This window comes from Bubalus bubalis, chromosome 21 (assembly GCF_019923935.1).
Source record: "Bubalus bubalis isolate 160015118507 breed Murrah chromosome 21, NDDB_SH_1, whole genome shotgun sequence".
In the NCBI taxonomy this organism is placed as follows: Eukaryota; Metazoa; Chordata; class Mammalia; order Artiodactyla; family Bovidae; genus Bubalus; species Bubalus bubalis.
In genome coordinates, this window is record NC_059177.1 from 50,228,629 (window position 1) to 50,253,055 (window position 24,427).

The 24,427-nt window shown below is 48.1% G+C and overlaps 2 protein-coding genes and 1 long non-coding RNA gene across 6 annotated transcripts in view; 2 read left to right on the forward strand and 1 right to left on the reverse strand.

Annotated features, from left to right (window-relative positions):
* Positions 1–7,769, reverse strand: part of RBM6 (RNA binding motif protein 6) — an 89,278-nt gene extending 81,509 nt beyond the window's left edge. Inside the window, exon 1 of one of the 3 annotated variants that reach the window (XM_044933584.2) lies at positions 7,625–7,769. The gene's annotated coding sequence lies outside the window, so the exon portion shown is untranslated. Of the gene's footprint in view, positions 1–7,085; positions 7,258–7,624 lie in introns of those variants that run through there. The other 2 variants (XM_044933582.2, XM_044933583.2) reach the window with 2 other exon arrangements.
* A 126-nt stretch (positions 7,770–7,895) lies between these two features.
* LOC112581213 lies at positions 7,896–12,594 on the forward strand. Its single transcript, XR_006547224.2, has 3 exons — positions 7,896–8,279; positions 9,213–9,359; positions 10,754–12,594. It is a non-coding gene; the product is annotated as an uncharacterized LOC112581213 (long non-coding RNA).
* A 628-nt stretch (positions 12,595–13,222) lies between these two features.
* MON1A (MON1 homolog A, secretory trafficking associated) lies at positions 13,223–24,409 on the forward strand. 2 transcript variants are annotated; one of them, XM_044933587.2, is made up of 7 exons: positions 13,223–13,506; positions 19,038–19,132; positions 19,230–19,369; positions 20,641–21,126; positions 22,082–22,847; positions 23,870–24,017; positions 24,110–24,409. In XM_044933587.2, exons 3-7 carry the CDS (start codon positions 19,243–19,245, stop codon positions 24,248–24,250), a joined length of 1,668 nt encoding a protein of 555 aa, XP_044789522.1. In that variant the 5' UTR covers positions 13,223–13,506; positions 19,038–19,132; positions 19,230–19,242; the 3' UTR covers positions 24,251–24,409. The 2 variants fall into 2 exon arrangements, with proteins under 2 accessions (XP_044789522.1, XP_006053348.2); XM_006053286.4 differs by lacking the exon at positions 19,038–19,132 and having other exon boundaries at positions 13,224–13,506.
* The last annotated feature ends 18 nt before the right edge of the window (positions 24,410–24,427 follow it).

Sequence of the window (24,427 nt, forward strand, 5' to 3'; positions counted from 1 at the left end):
ATAAAGATAATGTCTACTTCATAGTTATCAGGATAAAATGACAATGCAAATTCACTAGAGCAGTGGCTGATAAATAAATTGCTCAGTAAATGTTAGTACTATTTTAAGAGTTTATTTCAAAAATCATTGGGGCTTAGCATGTTCCCACTGATGCAGACTCATTTGGCTAAATGACTGATATTAAGGTTTGATTTGCCATAGATTTAAATGCAGACATTTTCCATAAATAAAATCATCAGTTCCAAGATTTTGTCAACTATATTTTTAAAGCACACATGCAATATATTATGCCAGAAAATACATCCTTTGCAGCCATCTATGACAGAAGTGTTAAGATGTCAACTTAGAAATGTACAAAGTGGTAAACAATTTTTTCAAAATTTTAGGAGTGAAAAATTTTTAATCCTTTTAGATGGTTCAAGAGAATTTCAAGACCACTGGCCTAAGTGAATGTGTTTTCAAGTCAGACTGCCTGGGTTTGAATTCAAACTCCGGCTTTTGGGAATTCCCAGATGGCCCAAAGGTTAGAACTCAATGCTTCCAATACTGAGACTATAGCTTCAATCCCTGGTCAGGTAACTAAGATTCCACATGCCTCTCAGCACAGTCAAGGGGGGAAAAAAAGGAAGAAAAAATTCCAGCTTTCTATGTACCTTTGGTAAGTTATATTTGAATTCTATATGCCTCAATGCTCTCCTCCTACACAACGGGAATAATAGTGGTACCTACTTCATATGATTACTATAAGGGTAAATGAGATCGTGCATAAGAAGAAGTATATTGATAGCAACATTATTATTATGAATAATAGCCAAACACTGAAAAGAATCCAAACAGATGGATAAACAAATGTGATATACTCGTAAAAGGAAATGCAACATGGAAGAACCTCAAAAAAATTATAAGTGAAAGAAGCCAGATATCCCAATTGTATGAAGTTACATAAAAACATAAAACTACAGAGGCAGAAAGCAGATTAGTGGATGCTAGGACTTGCAGTTAGAGTGGGGAGTGGAGATTAACAACAAACAGAAACTAGGGAATGTTTTGAGGTGTTGGAAACATTCTAAATCTGAATTATGGTGATGACTGCATCAAACTGAACAGCTACAGTCAGTGAATTTTATGATATATAAGTCATGCCTCCAAAAATTTTTTTGAAAAATTTTAAAGCAACAATGTACTAAATATTATTATTACTGCTACTATGCTCAGGTGTTTAAAATCACAGTCACATTAAGCTGGAAAGGACCCTTCTGAGTATGTCTACCTCTACACTCTGAAACAATAATAAAGGCAAGAATAGTTGAGTACTGACTCTGCCACAGTTATGCATTTTACATGGGTTCTCTCATTTAATAATCACAGGTCCTCCATGGGGTAAATTTTGTTACAACCCCCACTTCACAGACTCTGAAAATGAGACTTAAATAGTTTGAGAGGCTTGTCCCAAAACAATATAACTAATATGAGGAAAAGCATACTCAAGACCATCTGATTCCAAAGTCCATCCTAAAATTCATATGAAATTTCATAGATCTCTGAATAGCCCTGAAAAAGAACATAACTGGAGGATACTCACTTCCCAATTTCAAACTTACTATAAATTTACAGTAATCAAAACAGTGTGGTATTGGTGTAAGGACACACAGAACAATGAACTAGAGATCCCAGAAATAAACTCTCACATACATGGTCAAGTTATTTTCAACAAGGGTCCCAAGACCAAAGGCGAAAAGACAGCCTTTTCAACAACTGATCATACGGAACCTGGAAATCCACACGCAAAAGAATGAAGCACAACCCTTGCCCACCACCATACACAAAAGCTATCCCAAAAAGGGTTTAAAGACCTAAATCTAAAATTTAAAACTCTAAAACTCAGAAGAAAACAAGCTTCAGGCATTGGATTTGGCAGCGATCTCTTGGATACGACATCAAAAGCAGAGTCAACAAAAAAAATACACAAACTGGAATTCATCAAAATTAGAAATGTCTATGTTTCAAAGAACACCATTAAGAGAATAAAAAGGCAACTCATGAATGGGAGAAAATATTTGCAAACCACATATCTGATAAGGGATTAATATCCAGAATATACAGAAAACTAAAACTCAACAACAAAAGACAACCTGATTCAAAAATGAGGAAAGGACTTGAATAGACATTTCTTCAAAGACACACAAATGGCCAATAAACACATAAAAAGACTCAACATCATTAACAATTAGAGAAATGTAAATCAAAATTACAAGATAACCACTTTATACCCATTAAGATGGCTATTAAAACAAAACCAAATGAATCTAACAGAAGTTAGTGAGGGTGTGAAGAGATGTGAACCCTGTGCATTGCTGTCAGGCATGTACAATGTATGCAGCCACTGCGTAAAACATACAGCAGTTCCTCAAAAATTTAGGACAGAACTATTACACGATCCAACAATTCCAATTCTTTTGGGTATAAACCCAAAAGAAATGAGAGCAGAGACTCAAGTAAATATGTGCACCCCTCCATGTTCATTGCTGCATTATTCACAACAGCTAAAAGGTGGAAGGTGGAAACAACCCAGTACCTATCAACAGATGAGAAGATAATGTAATATATACATACAATGAAATACTATTCAGCCTCAGAAAGGAATGCAATTCCGATAGATATAACATGGATGAATCTTGGAGATATTCTGCTAAGTAAAATAAGCCAGTCATGAAAGGACAAATATTGTACAATTTATGGTTCTATGTATATGGGGTACTTCAGTTCAGTTCAGTCACTCAGTCGTGTCCGACTCTGTGACCCCATGAATCGCAGCACGCTAGGCCTCCCTGTTCACCACCATCTCCTGAGGTTCACTCAAACTCATGTCCATCAAGTCAGTGATGCCATCCAGCCATCTCATCCTCTGTCGTCCCCTTTTCCTCCTGCCCCCAATCTCTCCCAGCATCAGTCTTTTCCAATGAGTCAACTCTTCGCATGAGGTGGCCAAAGTACTGGAGTTTCAGCTTTAGCATCATTCCTTCCAAAGAACATCCAGGACTGATCTTCTTTAGAATGGACTGGTTGGATCTCCTTGCAGTCCAAGGGACTCTCAAGAGTCTTCTCCAACACCACAGTTCAAAAGCATCGACTCTTCGGCGCTCAGCTTTCTTCACAGTCCAACTCTCACATCTATACATGACTACTGGAAAAACCATAGCCTTGACTAGGCGGACCTTTGTTGGCAAAGTAATGTCTCTGCTTTTGAATATGCTATCTAGGTTGGTCATAACTTTCCTTCCAAGGAGTAAGCGTCTTTTAATTTCCTGGCTGCAATCACCATCTGCAGTGATTTTTGGAGCCCAGAAAAATAAAGTCTGACACTGTTTCCCCATCTATTTCCCATGAAGTGATGGGATCAGATGCCATGATCTTAGTTTTCTGAATGTTGAGCTTTAAGCCAACTTTTTCACTCTCCTCTTTCACTTTCATCAAGAGGCTTTTTAGCTCCTCTTCACTTTCTGCCATAAGGGTGGTGTCTTCTGCATATCTGAGGTTATTGATATTTCTCCCGGCAATCTTGATTCCAGCTTGTGCTTCTTCCAGCCCAGTGTTTCTCATGATGTACTCTGCATATAGGTTCAATAAGCAGGGTGACAATATACAGCCTTGACGTACTCCTTTTCCTATTTGGAACCAGTCTGTTGTTCCATGTCCAGTTCTAACTGTTGCTTCCTGACCTGCATACAGGTTTCTCAAGAGGCAGGTCAGGTGGTCTGATATTCCCATCTCTTTCAGAATTTTCCACAGTTTATTGTGATCCACACAGTCAAAGGCTTTGGCATAGTCAATAAAGAAGAAATAGATGTTTTTCTGGAACTCTCTTGCTTTTTCTATGATCCAGCGGATGTTGGCAATTTGATCTCTGGTTCCTCTGCCTTTCCTAAAACCAGCTTCAACATCTGCAAGTTCACAGTTCACGTATTGCTAAAGCCTGGCTGGGAGAATTTTGAGCATTACTTTACTAGCATGTGAGATGAGTGCAATTGTGCGGTAGTTTGAGCATTCTTTGGCATTGCCTTTTTTTGGGATTGGAATGAAAACTGACCTTTTCCAGTCCTGTGGCCACTGCTGAGTTTTCCAAATTTGCTGGCATATTGAGTGCAGCACTTTCACAGCATCATCTTTCAGGATTTGGAATAGCTCAACTGGAATTCCATCACCTCCACTAGCTTTGTTCATAGTGATGCTTTCTAAGGCCCACTTGACTTCACATTCCAGGATGTCTGGCTCTAGGTCAGTGATCACACCATCATGATTATCTGGGTCGTGAAGATCTTTTTTGTACAGTTCTTCTGTGTATTCTTGCCATCTCTTCTTAATATCTTCTGCTTCTGTTAGGTCCATACCATTTCTGGTCCTTTATCGAGTCCATCTTCACATGAAATGTTCCCTTGGTATCTCTAATTTTCTTGAAGAGATCTCTAGTCTTTCTCATTCTGTTGTTTTCCTCTATTTCTTTGCATTGATCGCTGAGAAAGGCTTTCTTATCTCTCCTTGCTATTCTTTGGTACTCTGCATTCAGATGCTTAAATCTTTCCTTTTCTCCTTTGCTTTTCGCTTCTTAGGACAGGCAAATTCAGAGAGATGGAAAGTAGGATGGTGGTTGCCAGGGGAAGGGGTGGGGAGAATGAGAAGCTATTGTTTAATGGGCACAGAGGTTCAGTCTGAGAAGACGAAAACATTCTGAAGCTGGATGGTAATGATGGTTGCACAACAATGTGAAGGTACTTAATATCACTGACATGAACATTTTAAAATGGTCAAAATGGCTAAGAAAAAGGGAGGCAGAAGGAAGACATGGAGGGACTACTTCACACCCATTCAGGTGGTTACTGTACAAAAAAACTCAGAAAGTAACAAGTGTTGGGATGTGGAGAAATCGGACCCCTTGCATATTACTGGTGGGAACATAAAATGATGCAACTGCTGTGGAATACAGTATGGTGGGTACTCAAAAAGCTATACACAGAATTATCATATGACCCAATTCTGGGCATATACACAAAGATACTGAAAGCAGGGGCATGAAGAGATATTTGTATACCCATGTTCACAGCAGCATTATTTACAATCACCAACGGTGGAAACCCAACTGTCCAGCAAGTGAACAGGTAAGTAAAATGTAGCCTATACATAGCAACTGAGTATTGTTCAGCCTTAAAAGGGAATGTAGATGTCAATTACATCTCAATTTTTTTTTTAATTAAAAAAAAAAGGAATGAAGTTTGGATACACACTACAACATGAATGAACCTTAAAAACATTATTTTACCTGAAAAAAGTCAGACATGAAAGGATAATTATTGTATGATTCCACTTACATAGGTTACCCAGAACAGGCAAATTCAGAGAGACAGAATACAGATTAGAGGTTACCAGGGACTAGAGGGAAGGGGTAAGGGAGTTACCTGCTTAATGGTTAGAGTTTCTGTTTAAGGTGATGAAAAAGTTTTAGAAATAGATGTGGTGATGGTTTCATTACATTGTGAATGTAATTCATGCACTGAATTGTATGTGAATTTTACATATAGAAATGGCTTAAATGGCAAATTTCATTACAATATATGCAACAAAATATATTCATCACAACTTCGTTAAAAAAAAAAAAAGTACTGTAATACATGAAAAAACATTGAATTAGACACCTTAAATGGGTGAAATGTATGGTGTGTGAATTTTATCTCAACAAAACATTTTTTTCTTTTTAATTTTTTGGCTGCACCACATGGCATGTGGACTCTCAGTTCCCAGACCAGGGATGGAACCTACGCCCCCTGCACTGGAAGCAGAGAGTCCTAACCACTGAACTGCCAGGGAAGTGACAAAAAATTTTTTAAAGTAACAGTGGCGGCTAACACTTAGTGAACACTTTCCTCACACCAGGCACCGTCCTAAAAGGATTACGTAAACCTCACAACAACCTTCAAAGCGGCTGCATTTCTTAACCTCATTTCACATATGAGAAAACTGAAGTTAGGTAATTTATCCAATGTTGCTCAGTTAGTGGAGGAGTCAACAGTTCAAACCCTATCAATTTCTAGAGCTCCTACAGTTCCTATCACAGTGTGATAGGAAGGTTATAAAAGGTACCCAAGAGATGCCCCCTAAGTGAATGAAATGAACAACTACTGTGGAAGTCTAGCAGAAAGTCTATTCTAAGCAAGATGACTCCATGATTTATGATCTTTAAACATTTCAGAATTTTCCAACAGTTTTTTAATATTTTACAATTTTGAGTTAGATTATTAACACATTATTTTATGTATTTAAACACTGGCAGAAGAGTATAATCTTGCCCATGTATCTTCAATAAGACAGGAGCATTCACTTTGTAACCTCTCCATTGACAATTCTCCTATGAAAGGCTACAAAAAACTAGGCTCCCAAAGGCAACAAAAGTAAACCCAATTCTGGTAACAGAATTAAATGAAGAGGAATGCTACAGATGTCCAAAAACAGCCTATCCTAAACAGCCTATTCTATGGGCTAGGTACCTGGTTAGATACTAACTAACCAGGGAAGGTTCAGGTGCAATTTTTGTGTTTCACTAAAATGGTAACATACCATTAGACATTGCTTGTCCTACCCTCACTTATCAGTTCTTGAAACCTCTCCCTATAGTCCTCACAAGTCTGCTGATGTTGACATTATTAAACCATTCACAGTGGCGGCACTACTCAACAGGAAGTTGAAAGCTAACAAACCGAGGGCACAATCCAGAGTTCAGAAAAATGAACCAGGTGACCAGGAGCATCAGAGTCTACTAAACTCCACCTAGATCCCGCAACTCTGATGTTCACAAGCATACCTAGAATATGCAAAAAATACAATTACCCTTACAGTTTACCCTACAAAACAAGACCCTTTCCTTTATTTAAAAAAAAAAAATGCACGCCCAGAGTTAAGCCCGGTAGCACAAGATCAATTCTAAAGTTAAGAGAAAAACAGACTTACTGATACACCACTAAAAGGAATCTAAAGAGTGCATAATACGAGGAAATAACCCTGTCCTCCCACATTCGCCCAACTGGCACAGGACCCACCAGACCACTCCCCGGGATCCAGGTTCTACAGCCCGGCGCGCTGGACTCCGCGCTCCCGCGCCCTGTTGTCCGGCCGAGCCCACTCCGGTCTGTCCAGGTCTGAGGGCGAAGCTACGTGCTAAGCACAAGAAAAACTCCCTTTCGAGCGATGCCTCACAACTGGATCAGATTCCTGCAAATGCAGGGGGAAAAAAGGAGGAAGAAAGGGCCGCCTGCCTGCAGCCCCTCGGACCAAGAGCACCGAACCGCAACCACGCGCCAGCCACGGACCCCCGGCCGCCCCGAGACGGGACCGGTAATTCCACCGCCAGGCCGGGCCCCGCCCCGGGCCCGCGACCGTTCTGGGGCGTTCCTCCCGTGGGCGGCGCCTTCCTCACCGCCACTTGACTCTCTTCTTCCTGAGGGAGGCCGCGGCCGCCCCGCGACACCGAAGCCGCAGCTTCCAGGCCGCGCGGGCCCGCGACGTCCAGAGCGGCCTGCCAGGCCGGCTCCTTCCCCGCTGGCTCCCGCACGCCCTCTCTACCACCCCAAGCCCTTACCGAGGCAGCGCGGCCTCCGCGGCCCGCTCCTCCTAATCCTCAGCCGCCGCTACCGACCCAGCGCCGCGGAGACCGGAACTTCCTCCGCGCCGGGCCGCTGCCTCCACAAAGGTGCCGCCGCCTTTAGCGCTCGGCCCGCCGGGAGATGGAGTACACAGCGGCGGGTCGCGCCGACTCCACTCCCAGCGTACCCTGCGCGCGGGCCGGGGGCGGGGCGGGGGTGTGTGCTTGCCTGCGGGGGCGGGGCGTGAGGGGCACGCTATTGCCCACGCCCAATGGGAGGGTGCGCTTCCTTGCCCCGGTCCGCTGGGCCTGCTGGGGGTTGTGGTTTGGCCCTTAGCCCACGGCCGCTCGTCTTCTTTCGCTCTTCCGAGTATGAGCAAAGCGTGCAGTCTGTGGGTGGCTTGGCTTTCTCGAGATTTGCTCCCTGCCAGAGTGCGGACTGGACCCTGGCCTGTCTAGCTTAAAAAGGACTTATTCTCCGTTAATGTGAAGGAAATCTCCACCTAAGCCTTCCGGGGCAGGAGTTTGTGGCCCACATAAGAGCCTGGCTCCCGACCCTCCCATAGGATAGAGGAGCAGTAATCACACGCTCGTCCTCTTTTCCTTCTGATGAGTTTTCAAATTAGCCATTCCCAGCTCAAGAAAATCACTGGTGGGTAGTAGTACTTTGTCCTTCCAAGAGGTAAACATATGAAGGAACTAATTATTTTTGCCTTATGCCCACTCTCTTTGGGCAGTAATAATTGCAACCCTTCATCACAAGTCTGCTCCTGGCCTTGTGCTGACCCTTCATTATCTCATTTAATCTTCAGTGCTATTCACAGATACACTGGTGGGTATCATCTGTCTTAAAGGTTTAGTAGCCCTACCTATAAAGGAAATTCCACTCAGTTTCCACGAGGCCTTGCTAGCTCACGGGCCATAAATCTGGCCAAGAGTGACTTGTGCGAGGTCACAGAGGAACAGGAAGGTATCTGCAGATCAACAGTCTAGTGGAAAACGGGGCAGCACAGCTTTCAGTGTGCAGCTCACGTCCAGAATCTCCTCACAGCTAATGTTCTTCAAATGGCCAGCTCCAAGCTTCCAAGTGGATTGTACATTGTTGAAATGCTTGCTGATTCCAGCTACCCAGTATCCTCAAACTGTGTCCCCTCAGGGAAGGTAACCTGATTATAGAGCCTGAATTCAACATCATGGGATCAAAGAAGTCTGCTGCAAGAAAAGCCTATAAATTATTCTAAAATAAAGTAATCCTCATCTGTAGAGAAAAGAGATTGTTGGGTTAAGTAGTCTTTAAAGTTACTTTTCCACTTCTCAGGCATCTTGTCTGGAAGTCATTCATTCAAGAACTTCATGAAGCACCTGCTGTGTACCAGGCACTGGATCAAGTACTCGAGTTACAGGAGCTTGAACAAGGCTGATAAACTTTGCTGCTCTGGTGGCGATGGGAGTGGGGGTGGCTATCAAAGACAGGTGACAAACTAAATAAGATACACAGTCTCTGCTCAAAGGAGTTTGGTTTCCATAAGCAGGGAGATGTAAAGCTGTTGGGGGGCTCTAAACAGAACAATATCATGATTTCCAGGTAAATAGGATCCCTCTGGCTTCCGTGTGGAGAATAGGCTGAAGGTGAAAAGGGCAGAAGCAGGCCAGCTGGTTAGGAGACTGCCTGGAAAGATGGAAGAATGTGGGAAGAGCAATTTTGGCAGGAAGAAGAGGAGCTCAGTTTTCGGTAGGTTGTTTTTGATGCCTAGTAGACAAGATTTGGAGTTGGCAATTGGCTACATTTGCCTAGAGTTCAAATTAAAGGTCAGGGTTAGAGCTGCAAATCTGAGAGGTATCAACATATCACTGGTGCTAGTACCTAAAGCCTTGGGCCTGGATGAGATGGCTTTGCAAATGAAGGAGTGAGTTATAGACTAGACTGGAGCACTAAGAGGTTTCAGGGACGAGGAAGAACACCTACACAGAACTGTGGGTACTTTGCTTCCCAAACTGGGCCATTATTGGTGGATCCCTCCCTTATCACATAGTACTTTGTCCTTCCAAGAGGTAAACATATGAAGGAACTAATTATTTTTGCCTTATGCCCACTCTCCTTGGGCAATAATAATTGCAATCTTTTATCACAACTCTGCTCCTGGCCTTGTGCTGACCCTTCATTATCTCATTTAATCTTCACAGTAACCACATGATATCCCCTTTTGTAGTTATGGAAACCAAAGCCCAGAAAGATTAATTTGCTGCAGCTGGAAAGTAGAAGATGGGGGGATTCCAACTCAAGTCAGTCCTACTCCAGGGCTCATGCTGTTGACAACTTTCCCCTTCTCCTTAGGGTGATGATGGAGGGCTTTCAGAGAAAGCATCTGGATTTTTTTTTTTAAACTTACACTGGCCCATAGTACTTGTAAGGCTGTTTATACTATGCTATGCTATGCTAAGTCACTTCAGTCATGTCCGACTCTGTGCGACCCCATAGACGGCAGCCCACCAGGCTCCCCCGTCCCTGGGATTCTCCAGGCACTGGAGTGGGCTGCCATTTCCTTCTCCAATGCATGAAAGTGAAAAGTCAAAATGAAGTCGCTCAGTCATGTCCAACTCTTAGCGACCCCATGGATTGCAGCCTAACAGGCTCCTCCGTCCATGGGATTTTCCAAGCAAGAGTACTGGAGTGGGTATACTACCTAAGACCAAAAAGTGTGAACTGTTTAGAAGAGCTGATCCAGAACAGCGCCCTCACCCAGAATGGGGAGTACAACATCCAGTTGCAGAGGTGGGTTGGCTCACTTTCGGCCTCTAAAATTCTCACACAGATGAGCCCAGCAAAGAGGAAGGCTGCTCTGCTGCCTGTGGTTCATTGCTGCCTTGATCACACTTGGGGCCATGACTCTTCAGCCCTGAAAGTAGAGACTTGATCAAATGTTAAAATGAGAGACAGGAACCAGGAAAGATACAGATGATACAAGGACCACAGATGAAATTTTCCAGCAGATTAGGAAAGGCAGTTGCTTTACCAGGAACTGCAAAAGCAATAAAGGCAGGAAGGAAAACCTCTTTGAAATTTCCAGGAAAGGACTATTATTATTAGTTCAGAATACTTCATATTATATAATCTTATATTTGTAGGAGGGGGAAACTGCTGAAGATGCTGAAAGAGTCATTAAAGAATTTGCCCTGAGTCACACCAGCAAGAGAGCAACGGGGCTGGAACAGATCCCAGCCTCTGGATACAATCAGGCCTTTTCACTTCAGCTGCAACTTCTTCACAGCACCTCAGGTTCTGAAATGGCCACTCCAGTTATGAAAAAAAAAAGAAATCTGTGGAAGAACAGAGGTCTTTTACCTTTGTGCTTCCTCCTGGTGGCTCCGATGGTTAAGAATCTGCCTGCAATGAGGGAGAGCCAGGTTTGATCCCTGGGTCGGGAAGATCCCCTGGAGAGAGGAATGGCAACCCACTCCAGTATTCTTGCCTTGTGAATTCCATGGACAAAGGAGACTGGTGGGCTGCAGTCCATAGGGTCACAAAGAGTCAGACATAACTGAGCGAGTAACACGTACTTACAACTAGTCCTCATTACTGCTGCTGTAGAGATGACACACTGGGTCGATGCAAATCATGGGCCTAGACAAAACAGGAAGCTGAGATTTTGAGGACCCCCTGACCTGGAGGTGCAGGGTAGCTTGGTGTTTGTGGCAAAGGCTAAGGCTTAAAGTAATGTCATACAGTGCCACAGAGCCATAACAGAATTGACAAGCGCTATCATCCCAAAAGACCTAGATTTGTTTCTTTGTAATTCTATCAGCAAAAGTGACATTTAGGATGGGTTGTCCCAATATTCAAATGTAGATCAATAGGTAGATTAAAGCAGAGTTTTTTTTTTTTTTGAGAGAATTATGCTTTTAATATTTATTTGTTTTATTTGACTGTGCCAGGTCTTAGTTGCGGCACATGGATCTTCGATCTTTGTTGCAGCATGCAGGATCTTTAGTTTCAGCATGTGGGATCTAGTTCCCTAACCAGGGATTGAACCTGGGCCCCCTACATTGGGAGCACAGAATCTTAGCCACTGGACCTCTAGGCAAGTCCATAGAGTGACGTACACTCAAGCGTTGTTAGAAGCTCATGGGATATATGGTCACTTGCTTGGCTAAGGAGATGCAATACTTCCAAGTGACAGAGGTGCTATCTGATAGAGCTGATGTGCTTGAAAGCAAGAGACTCAAAGAAACCCTGAGGTCACACGGAGACTGTTGTGGTTGGTTGGGTATGTTAGAAATCTTTAAATTTGTCTTCTTTGGGGATCAATTCTATGGGCTGAAGCTTCTGGTTAATGGAATGTAGTCAGCATATTTCTGTTCAAATCAGAGAATATGAGATCTTCTTGGCTTATACTCTTGTAATATGGCAGGACTAGTGAGAGTAAAACTGTATCAATGATATTTATTCTAAGGGAGGAAGCCTGTCCTCCTGAGCCAATGAGGAGAAAAATTACTGAATGACCTGTGAAGACAAGGATAGCTAAGGAATTGGGCATTTTCTCACATATTCTTAACTAAAAGGGAGGAGAAAGCTTCCCTTAAACTATGTGCATGAGTTTAATAGCCCTGAGCAAAGCCATCTCTCATAAAAGGCCACAGCTTTTTCAGTGTCAGTCACAGTCCAGTTTGTGGACATGGGCTCCAACTGGCAGCTGTCTGAGACTGTAAGAAAAGCCCCGGGGGCAGGGCTCCCCAGTTCTGGTATAGGACTGAGATGGAGACAGGACATTGCATTGGGGTGCTTGGAGCAACAGGGATAATCAGAGGAGTGACTTCAGACTTTCCTTCATCCCTAAACTGTTGGGTGAATTAACCATGAGGCTATTAAGTAATTTAATTGCTTCAGAGACACATGAGCAGTATCGTTGTTAATCCCTAACTTGATTTCTTTAAAGTACTCTCCAAAAATAAAATTGTTGGGAAAGCTTTATGTTGTCCTGTTTGTTTTTTAAATCACTTTGTCTCTAGGAAATCACAAATGTTCGTAGGAGAGTTTCCTTGCCCTGGCAAATCGCCTGGGAAGTTTTTAAAAAGATATGGATGTGTGAGTCCATCCCAGTCCAATTAAATCAAAAGTTCCAGGTATTTGTGTGTTTTAAGTTCTCCAGGTCATTCTATGTGCAGAATTGAGAACTACCATTCTAGAGACTCATATATTAAAATGTGATTGAAAAGATGTCCTTTTAGCATCAAACCGTGTGCCTACATCCTTTACAGCCAGTGTGGCCGGGCTCACTTATGACATTTATCCAGTCCCCAAACTTGCACTGTCCTTCCACAATTAGTGGAGGAAACTACGCTAGGGAGGAAAGAAAAGTCTCTTTTCCTCTAAGTAAACCTCTTGTTCGCTCGGGCAGAGGGTCTGGCGAGTTTGGGCCTGCGGTCCACCCGGGGCTATGGGTTTGGGGAGGTGTCTGAGCTTGGCTGGGACCCTGCAGAAGGCGGAGCGGGATGCGGGGACCCCTGCCTGGGTCAGGCCCAGCCCGGGGCTCTGCCCAGACCCGCGACCCTCCCCGCCCCGCGGCGGCCGTGCACTGCGGACTACATTTCCCATAATGCACACCAGGGGCGGGCAGGGCCAGGCCCAGCGACTGGAGCCGGGCCTCCGCCGCGAGAGGCCGGCGAATGCTGTCTTCCTGAACCGGCAATCGGCAAGGGGCGGTGGGAGGGAGTGGTGGCCTGCGCCGTGGCCATGTCTGCGTCCACAGGGGGCCGTGGTCCTGCGAACCTGAGCCATCAGTCTGGGCCCGGCCAGATACCCGTGCCCTCCCTGGGGTCCGGCAGAGGGCAGTGACCGGCAATCTCTGTGTTCTCCCCCTACCCCCTTCCCCGAGAAACAGGTGAGTCCGACTGCCAACCCACGTGGCCTGGGGGCGCCGAGAGACTGGAGAGCTGTCATCTTTGGAGGGAGGGGCTTGAAGACGGGGCCCCTACCGTCTACGTTGCTGTTTGCGGTAGGAGGACTGGGTCTCTCTAGGGTCCCTTAGCTGGTTCCCAGCTGGGGAATACAAAAGCGAGGCCTGGAGCTCTTCCTTTGGCTGGAAAGGCAAAGTCCTATAGCGGGCAGTGGCCAAAGAGTACCCGCCCACACTTAACGCACACAGATTCGGCCGGGCAGAGTACTCTCAAAGATTGGCAGAGGTTGACTGGTGGGTGAGCAGGCAGCTTCTGAAGGTGTCTTGCGTCTTGGGACTTTGCTCTCAAGGGTGCCCTGGCTCGGATAACCAAGCTGCCTCTTGTACCTGGTGAGCCACCCCTTTCTGAACTGAGTTTGCTGCGGGAGGGTGAGCAGCCTTTGTCAGAGAGGGGAGTGGTCACAACCAGTGGCAAGTACCAGGCTATACTCTCACCACGGAGTAGACATCCTCCTGAAGCAGCTACAGCAGAGCCTGACCTGGACCCTGTCTGCCACACATCCAAGCACCCTGGCACCATCGTCCCAGACAGCCCACTTCCCAAGCATCAAGGCAGATTAGGGCACTATCTAAGCAGGAAGAGGGAGCAAGAGTGCTAGGGAGCCAATAGGGAGGGGTTCTTGCCAGGCCCTCCCACTCTCCAGACCAGGCACCTAGAGGAGGGAGGCATACCGGAAGGGCTCATTGAGCTAACTTGTTTGGTGACATTGCTCAAAGGCACAGCAGAGCACTTCTGGGGAAAATAGCAAGCCCTGGGGGCTTCTGGAGAGGCCGCCAAAGAAGGGGCCCCATGGGAGACTCTGGGACTGGTTCCAAGAGACCTCTCTTGTTTAACTGCTTCAGCCACCCAGGAGCTTCTGCCACACAGGTTATGGCTCCAATAGGGTTTGGGGTGGGGTTTGCTGTGAGTCATTCACCCTCTCTGCCTAGTTTTTTCCCGTGTTAAGTGTCCAGGGAACTGTTTGTTTCTTCAGGGCTTTTGACTGGATCCTCAGATTGGCCTTGGAGATCTTGAGGTACTGCATGATCTCAAGTGGTCGGGGAACTGTTTGGAATGAGGTGCACACTAGCCCCAAGCAGCTGACCCTGCCCTCACTCCATGCAGGTACCATGTTGAGTAGTACTCGGTTATGCTGGTATTCAGCTCAGTTACCTGAAGTCTAGTGGTGTCAGTGGGAAGTGGGGCCTCAGTACACTGGATAAGTGCTGTGGCCCTTGTTTGAGTCTTTGAGTCAGAGGCACAAGGCTACAGAGCAGGAGCATGTGGCGGAAAGGAGTTCAACTTGGGAGAGATTTCTGGGAGCAGCAGAGAACCAATGGTCTGTCCCGCCACTTCAGGATGGAGAACCAGGGAGCCTGGAGGAATGCCCAGCCCTAGGCCCAAAGGCATCTCTTTGTCCCAGCATCACAGATGGGTCATTTCATGTCAGAGCCCACCTAGCTTCACAAGGTCAGAAGCACCTTTTCCCAGGCCTGTTCACTGAAGGCCTGGCTCAGGATGAGCAATCTCTAAGGCTTAATTTATATTCCAGAGACCACTGGACCTGTGTATAAGTGCAGGTGCACACGGTCTGAATGTTAACATAATCATGATATACTAAAGACAGCTGAGTGAGTACATGCCTACTCTGTCTCAGAGTAACCAAACTACATGCCTTATCTCATTTAATCCTCACACAACCCAGTGAATCAATGCTATCATCATCTTCATTTCATAGGTAAGAATGCTGAGACTTATAAAATCAAGTCAGGTTAATCCTGGTCCCTCTGACTCCAGAGCCGTTTTTTACCCCAAACACTGAGGACAAGTCTTCCCCACAGGCTGGAGTCTCCTCAGGCTACATGGGAGCTGGGTGTTTTTTGAGGAACTTTCACCTTCTCCCTTCCAAAGTTATTTATCTGACAAGTGTTAATTAAAATCCTCCTGCCTATGGAGCTGACATTTTGCGACAGCTCACAGGGTGACCTTGGATGTAGAAAAATAAAATAGGGCTAGGGAGATAAGAATCCAGGATATTCCAGGAAATCCTCTCTGATAAGGTACCTCTTGAGCATCAACCTGAAGGAAGTGACAGAGTGACTCATGTAGATATTTGCCCAAGTAGTGAGGTGGGGGGCAGGAGAGAAGCAGAGTGGTATGGTCCATGCAGAAAGTTCAGCAAGAGTGAAGTTCTAAAGTGAAAGAATACTCAGGAATTATGTTTACACTATACTTGTTGCTGTTTAGTCACAAAATTGTGTCAGACTCTTTGTGACCCCCATGGACTATAGCCCACCAGGCTCCTCTGTCCATGGGATTTTCTAGGCAAGAACACTAAAGTGGGTTTCCATTTCCTTCTCCAGGCAATCTTCCCAACCCAGGGATAGAACCTGCATCTTCTGCATTGGCAGGCAGATTCTTTACCGCTGAGCCACCAGGGAAGCCACATTATACTTAAGGAAAGCCATGAAGTCAGTGAAACTGGGTTGAAGCAGAGCGAGTAGGGGCAAGAATAGGAGATGAGGCCGAAGAAGTAATTAGGGATGGTGGAGCGGGGAAGCACGTGTGGACAGTGGTTCTTGTACACCACTGTGAAGAAGCTGGCTCTCTCACTGGGTCAGGTATGACTGTTAAAGAGTTGTGGGCAAAGAAATTACATGGCCTGACTTCTGTTTCAAATCAATTACTTTATGTACTGTGAGAAGGACAGACTCTCCAAGGACAAGGACAGAAGTGGGGAGACTAGTTAGAAGCCTGTGGCAACCATCTGCCAGAGAGATCATGTTGGCCTGGACCAGTGTGGTAGTGGTGGAGGTGATGAGATTGGTCAGATTCTGATTGCAGGTGGTTCCCCCTGAACATCAGTAATATGTTTCATGAAAGTTGGACATTCTGTCCAGAATCAATAACTTTGTATCTGTTGCCCACTTTTTTTTTTTTTTTGTCATTTAACTTTTTTTTTTAATTGAAATACAGTCTATTGGTGATGGATAGGGAAGAAGGGAACAGTGATGATCTGAGGGGGAGGCGACAGCTGCTGAAGCCATATGCTTGGGTAGGTGAGATGGGCTGGAGTGGAGGCGTTAGCCCTCAGTGGAGCCAGGATAGTGCATCTTCAGCAAGAAGGAAGGCAGAGTCTGGCAGGTAAGGTGAGGTGGTGGTGGGCAGCTTGGAAGTTCTCTTTGTGACTTCAGTTTCCTCAGTGAACTAGAAGGAAGGTTCTCACTGATAGAGCTGAGAGTGAGCATGGGAGAAGATGATAGAAGCTTAAGAAGAGAGATGATGTGAAGGTATCGACTAGGGGAGTGGGCAAGTGAGTACACATAGAAATGCGGGGCATGTGCACTTAAAGCAATGCTTCTGGACCCTCTCCTTAGAGAAAAGCACATCCCAGTCTAGGTCTCCATCTACGGAGCCAGGTCCAAAAGCCCTGGCTCCCCCTCTGCCTGCATCTGGACAGACTCATCTGTCTACAGTCATTCTCTTTACACAGCAACGCAGACCCCACCTTGACTTTTACGTTAGCTTGTGGAATAATGGTCTACAGGGTTCCTGGTATCGGCTGTGTCTTCTTGCTCTAGACCTGGACATGCTCTAGTTGCCTTCCCATCCACTGCCCCCGGCTCTGTGGTGTTGCGGTGGCTGTTTTGGCTTGCTTTGGCTGGCTTCTCTTGGTCTCAGTTTCAAAGGAGACCTTTCTGGACGCCTCCCCAGGTTTCTGTTGAGGCCACGCAGTGTCTTAATTACTCTGGCCTTTTGTCAAACAAGGTGGCCCACACCTTGGTCTTCTGGGCTCTGACCCTCGCTGGGAACCATCACTCTTGAGTGCCCTGGTGGACAGGCTTGGGTGGGCCTAGAAAATCCCCAAAGGTAGATGTTCTCCCAAATAAACTTCCTTTCAAGGTTACTCAAAGCACACTCTGTGTGGGGTGATGCTGTTGGCCAGCGGTCCCCCCTCTTAGGTCGTGGTGCTCCAGGAGCAGTGTGGGAATGGCCATCAGGCCAGTCTCTGGTCCCTGCCTCCCTGTCTGTCTGTTCTGCACATTGAGCTTCTGTAAAAGATTAATTTGAAGAAAGGATCCCATGGCTTACCACAAAGATGACAAGAAGAGCTTGAAAATCAGTTCTTTGAGTCAAGAGGGTGGTCAGAGAGAGAGGTCTGAGATACGGAGAAGCTGGGGCTACACCAATGCTAGTGATGGTGACGCTGCCTCCCTAAAATCACTCTTTTCATGAACGTTTTTGAGCACCTGCCTCATGCCAGGCTCAGGGTGGGGTCATTTGCCCAAGATGACAGAGCTAGTAAAGGGACAAGCCTCAGTTATTCCTTGTGGACTCTGCCCCAGGAGGGGCAGGGTCTCCTGTGCTCACACTGACACCAGCCCCGCCCAGGCCCTGGGCCTGCCTGCAGTGCCTGCCTCATGAGTCCCTGGCTAATCTCTGCTGCCCTTCTAGCCAAACAAATCTGTCTCCCCTAAAGGGTCAATGCCTCAGATGGAACCTGTCTCCTGTAGATGGTATGTTGCCTGCCAAATGAAGACCCTTCAGCCTGTCATTCGGGGCCATAGAGGCTGAGCCTCAGTCCACCCAACTTCGTTATCCCTGACATCCACTCTCGGCCACATCCCCCTGACCCTGAGGCTGCAGGAGGACTGAGAGACCAGGCTGCATCTCTCCTCAGTGTCCATCAAATTGGCACTGAGAACCCACATGGCCATAGTTGGTTTTGACTGGAAAGGGGAGCCCTGGTGCCAGATTCAATAGATGCAAAATGCAAGCGGAAAAACAAGGCTCAGGCCTGAAGACAAGCCAGCTTGCTCTGACTCAGTTCTTTCTTAGTGCTTAAATATCAAAAGGAACTGATCGGTCAACTCGAGTTTTGAATAGAGAAGTATTTACGGTAGGATGTACAAGGGAAAATATCAGGATACAGAATGGTTTCAGTTCCCAGCTCCAGCTCTTCTTTCCTGTCTCAACCTTGAGTGAGGAGGTGCTTATACTCTCTCAGCTGCAGTTCCTTCACCTGTAAAGCTAGCCTGACAAGAGTACCTCCTCAGACAGGAGTGATAGAATTGGATAAAAATCTACATAAGCTTAGCATGCTACTGTGGCATTTGGGGGGTTAGCTGCTATTATCAGTTTGTAGATAAATACATAACATTTTATATACAATGTTTTAAAAAAGAGTAGAGGGAATTCCCTAGCTGTCCAATGGTTAGGACTCCGTGCTTCCAATGCAGGGGGCATGGGTTTGATCCCTGGCCAGGGAACTAGATCTCACATGCCACAGGGCGTGGACAAATAAATACGTATTTTTTTAAATTAAAAAAATTTTTAAAACACTAGAAAGAAATATACTAAGATGTGAACAGTGAGAGATCCTGAATGGTGGGGCAGTGGTGACATTTCTTTCTTTTTTTTTTTCTATTTTCCAAGTTTTATAGAGTGAATAGATACCATGTGTTCTTCCTTGCAGAATCATCCAAAGAAGCACATGCTTTTTCCGAAGGGCAAATATGCCCTTCTGAATATAGAACCTATTCCCTAGAGGTCTGAGTTACTTGGGTCCTGGTAAGGGGTACTTTTCTATACTTAAGCACAGTTAATTGTGCCAGTGAGCCCTGCCACTAGCATCTTGCCCTCAATGATGCCTTTGTTTGCTCCACAGGAGAGCCCAAGGGATGGCCGCTGACATGCAGAGGAAGAGAAGCAGCGAAGGCCCCGATGGCACGTTGGCGCCTTCCGATGGGCAGAGTGTGGAAAGAGCAGAGAGCCCCACACCAGGACTGGCCCAGGGGATGGAGCCAGGTACGGGCAGGGTCCTCGGGCACCCCCAGCCAGCTCACAGCCAGAGCAGCCTCCTGGGCAGTCTCGATTTCCAGCCACTCTTTTGCTCCTACTCATTCATGCATGTGTTCACTCCCTCACTGACTATTTGTCATGAGCTGGGGATACTGGAGGGATCCAGGCTCAGTCTGCCTCCGGCCTTCCTCTCCACTTCATGTTGTGCCATTCACCCTGTGCTGTCTGACTGCCCATGTGGGCTTTCCTCCTCTTTCCTGGGTCTACAGATCCCTGCCTGGCTCCTTCTCCCTCCTTCAGCTTTCACCTTAAATGTCATCTCCTCACCAGAGAGGCCTGCTCTGACCACACTCTGTATAGAACACTAGTTTTATAGGGTTGTATTTGTGTGTGTAGGTATTGCCCATCTCTCTCATCCACAAGATCGGGAGCTCTTTGAGCACAGAGCTGTGGGTACCCGTGTTGTACCCTGATGCCTGGTACAGTGCTGAACTCATAATAGAGACTCAAAACTTAACTCTTAAACTATTTTGTACCAAAAAAAAAAAAAAAACCTCAGTAAAGGAAGATCAACCTGGTCTCTGCCTTGGAGGAGCTGCAGGCTAGTGAGAGCATTCCACTGGAGGGGGTTCAGAGCCATGGGTCCCTGCATGGGCCTGGGGAGGCATCTCCCAAGGAGAGAGATTCATTGAGCACAGTGGGTATTACATGCACAAGGTGAGGTACTGGGCACACAGTGATGAACAACCAGGTTCCTGCCCTTGAGGGGGAACTCCACTGCAGTTGTGGAGAAGGGCAATAGCTGATAGGTGCCCCATGAGAAGTCAAGGAGGGGGTATATGATAGAGTGCTTGGGGCTAGGGGTCAGGTGACAGGGACAACTAACATCTTTGCTGAGAGCTGAAGTGTGACGGGAGAGCTGGCCTGGGAAGAGGTGGGGAGGCTTCCTGGCAGAGGGAACAGGAGATGCAAAGGCCCGGAGGTAGGTGAGGGTATTCAAAGAGCAGAGGGCGAGGGACTGTGAGATGAGAGTGAGAGGGACAGGCAGAAACCAGCCACCACCTCAGCCTGGAGGGGTTTGGGTCTTATTCCCAGTGTGAGGAGACCAATGAGCTGTAAGTCACATGACTTGTAGCAGACTATAGCTGGAGGGAACAGTGGCTTGCCTCATCACAACTGCCTCAGGCAGTCAAGCTAGAGTACTGTATAGGGTGCTGTGCTGGTGAATCAGTCTGCCAACAGGTACCACTCTAAGCTCCAGTGCTTTTGGCTGCCAGGTGCCGGACAGGAGGGCGCCATGTTCGTCCACGCCCGTTCCTACGAGGACCTGACTGAATCAGAGGATGGGGCGGCTTCTGGGGAGAGCCCCAAGGAGGGTGCTGGGGGTCCCCCACCTCTGGCTACAGACATGCGTCAGATCAGCCAGGACTTCAGTGAGTTGAGCACCCAGCTGACAGGTGTTGCCCGAGACCTGCAGGAGGAGATGCTTCCAGGAAGCTCTGAGGACTGGCCAGAGTCCCCAGGGGCAGCCAGACGACCAGCCACAGAGCCCCCAAGGGATGGCACTGGCGAAGGGGATGAGGAAGAGGCTGCTGAGGCCTGGCGACGGCACCAGAAGCATGTCTTTGTGCTGAGCGAGGCGGGGAAGCCTGTGTACTCACGCTACGGGTCCGAGGAGGCACTTTCCAGCACCATGGGTGTCATGGTGGCCCTGGTGTCCTTCCTAGAGGCTGACAAGAATGCCATCCGTTCCATCCATGCAGGTGAGCCCCCTGGAGGGGGTGCTGGGAGGTCTCCCTGGCCACACAGTTCGTTCACACCAGGTTTTGGACCCCCAGGGACTAGAGGGCTGGGATATACTGTGTGACCAAGTCCCTCTACCTCAGTGAGCCCCAGGTCCTCATCTGGGAACACAGGGAAACAACACTGACTGCCTCATAGAGCTGTTGTGAGGTTCAAAGGTGGCTTGCACATGGACTTCGCCCTTAGAGTAAGAAGCCTGGGGAGCGGACCAAAAAATCGCAGGTCTTGAGTCCACCCAGCTCTTGCCACTTAACTTAGTCCAAGAATGTGTGGGTTTTGTTTGTTTATTTGAGGATTTTCTTTTAATTTAAAGAAAAAAATTTCTTTCCATTTTTTATGCTTTTTTTCTATTTTTGTTTTAATTTATTAAAAAATAATTTATTTTTTTGGCACACTGTAGGGCATATGGGATCTTAGTTCCCCAACCGGGAATGGAACCCAAGTCTGCTGCAGTGGAAGGGCAGAGTCTTAACCACTGGACCACCAGGGAAGTCCCAAGAATGCGTAAACACACTATCCTGAAGTGCTTCCTATGTTTTAGCTGGTGCCAGTCTATGAAGCCGACTCCCTGGTAGCTCAGTCAGTAACGAATCTGCTTGCAGTGCAGGAGACCTGGGTTGGATCCCTGAGTCAGGAAGATCCCCTGGAGAAGGAAATGGCAACCCACTCCAGTATTCTTGCCTGAAAAATCCTATGGACAGAGGAGCCTGGCGGGCTACAGTCCGTGGGGTCGCAAGAGTTGGACACGACTGAAGCGACTCAGCACACACACACACACACACACACGTGCCCGAAAGTGACAGGCTCCAGCCGAGAAATTGGGGCTCTGGGGGTGCTGGGCCAGGCCAATCCGGGAGGGCTTTCCCAGGAGAGGGGCTGAAGCTGATGCCACCCCCATCCATCCACCCCCATCAGATGGCTACAAGGTAGTGTTCGTGCGCCGGAGCCCACTGGTGCTGGTGGCGGTGGCCCGAACGCGGCAGTCAGCGCAGGAACTGGCTCAGGAGTTGCTCTACATCTACTACCAGATCCTAAGCCTGCTTACGGGCGCGCAGCTGAGCCACATCTTCCAGCAGAAGCAGAACTATGACCTGCGGCGCCTGCTCTCGGGCTCGGAGCGCATCACGGACAACCTACTGCAGCTCATGGCGCGAGACCCCAGTTTCCTGATGGGGGCGGCGCGCTGCCTGCCCCTGGCGGCGGCGGTGCGGGACGTGGTAAGTGCCAGCCTGCAGCAGGCGCGCGCCCGCAGCCTGGTCTTCTCCATCCTGCTGGCGCGCAACCAGCTCGTGGCCCTCGTGCGCCGCAAGGACCAATTCCTGCATCCCATCGACCTGCACCTGCTCTTCAACCTCATAAGTTCCTCCTCGTCCTTCCGCGAGGGCGAGGCCTGGACGCCAGTGTGCCTGCCCAAATTCAACGCAGCCGGCTTCTTCCACGCACACATCTCTTACCTGGAGCCTGACACGGATCTCTGCCTGCTGCTCGTCTCCACCGACCGCGAGGACTTCTTTGCCGTCTCTGACTGCCGCCGCCGCTTTCAGGAGCGCCTGCGGAAGCGCGGCGCGCACCTGGCGCTCCGGGAGGCACTGCGCACGCCCTACTACAGTGTTGCCCAGGTGGGCGTCCCCGACCTGCGCCACTTCCTGTATAAGTCAAAGAGCTCAGGACTCTTCACCAGGTGAGGGTGGGCCTTGGGGACGCTGTTGGAGGGAGACAGGGGCGTGGGGAGGGGGCGCCGGTTGGGCCTGAGCCCTGATGCAGTCCTGAAGCTGACTCTGGGAATGAGCCGACCTGCTGTGTCTGTCTGACTCTGACCCTAGGGAGCCCCACCCCCTATCACCCTACTCCCCATCAACCTAGACCTCTCTACTTCATTCATTTCCCAAAAGGCCTTGAAATACCCAATTCACCCAGGGAAGGAAGCTTTCACCGAGGTCTCCTGGGTTACTGGCCCAGGAGCTACTCTGCCTTAGGGGTCAATTTGGTCCAGCCGGCAGGCAGGACTCCTCCACTTCCTCCAACAGAAAGGCTGGGGCCGATGAGGCCTATTCTATCCTCCTATTACCCCCTTTTTGGTCCGGGGGGTTCCCAACTCAGTTCTCTTCCCATCCTATCACTCTCTCTGCTAAGTTGCTAAGTTGCTTCAGTCATGTCCAACTCTGTGCGACCCCATAGACGGCAGCCCACCAGGGTCCGCCGTCACTGGGACTCTCCACGCAAGAACACTGGAGTGGGTTGCCATTTCCTTCTCCAGTGCATGAAAGGGAAAAGTGAAAGTGAAGTCACTCAGTCGTGTCTGACTCCTAGCGACCCCATGGACTGCAGCCCACCAGGTTCCTCCGTCCATGGGATTTTCCAAGCAAGAGTACTGGAGTGGGGTGCCATTGCCTTCTTGTCACTCTCTCTAAGACACCTAAACTCAGATTGGCTTCTCCAGAGGGAGGTTCCCCAAAGCTGCCATGAACTTGGGGGCGAGGGGAGAAGAGGGCTGCAGTCCCAGGGCTCTACCCGACCCCACCCCATGCCCACCCCTGTTCTGGGCAGTCTTCAGCAGGGAGGAGACAGTGGCTTGGCGGTGGGTGGGATGCATCTGGAGGTAGGCCACATGGTGGAGTCTCCCTGGCTAGGAATAGGCATTTCTGGATTTCCAGAGAAGCCAGTGGGAGTCAATCCTTTGCGAACCCACTCCCCCATCTCCAGCCCTGAGATTGAGGCCCCTTACGACAGTGAAGAGGAGCAGGAGCGGCTGCTGGGCCTCTACCAGTACCTGCATAGCCGTGCCCACAATGCCTCCCGCCCCCTGAAGACGATCTATTACACCGGCCCCAACGAGAACCTCCTGGCCTGGGTAAGGTGGCCATGGGGTGGGCTGGGCTGCCTCGGGGTCCTGGGCAAGGTCCTTAGACAACCTGGATGACCACCCTGTGCCCCCTCCTCCAGGTGACGGGCGCCTTTGAGCTCTACATGTGCTACAGCCCACTGGGGACCAAGGCGTCGGCCGTCAGTGCCATCCATAAACTGATGCGCTGGATCCGCAAAGAGGAAGACCGCCTCTTCATCCTCACGCCCCTCACGTACTGATGAGAATGTGTGTGGGCGCAGCCCTCTTAGGCATACCGGGCTGTGGAAGCCGTGGGAGCCTCCAGGTGGCCCTGGCCTCTCTGCTCCCCCTCCCCCCGCTGCAGCAGGCAGCAACTGTGGGGTGGTGTGTGCATTAAAGTGCTTTGGGGAAGACACTGAGGGGCCTTGTCACTGGTT

Excerpts from the sequence above, each read along its gene's own strand:
- MON1A (XM_044933587.2), top strand. The coding sequence starts at position 19,243 with ATGGCCGCTGACATGCAGAGGAAGAGAAGCAGCGAAGGCCCCGATGGC. Across the intron at positions 19,370-20,640 it reads GGCCCAGGGGATGGAGCCAG|GTGCCGGACAGGAGGGCGCC; the intron begins GTACGGGCAGGG and ends TTTGGCTGCCAG. Across the intron at positions 21,127-22,081 it reads CATCCGTTCCATCCATGCAG|ATGGCTACAAGGTAGTGTTC; the intron begins GTGAGCCCCCTG and ends CACCCCCATCAG.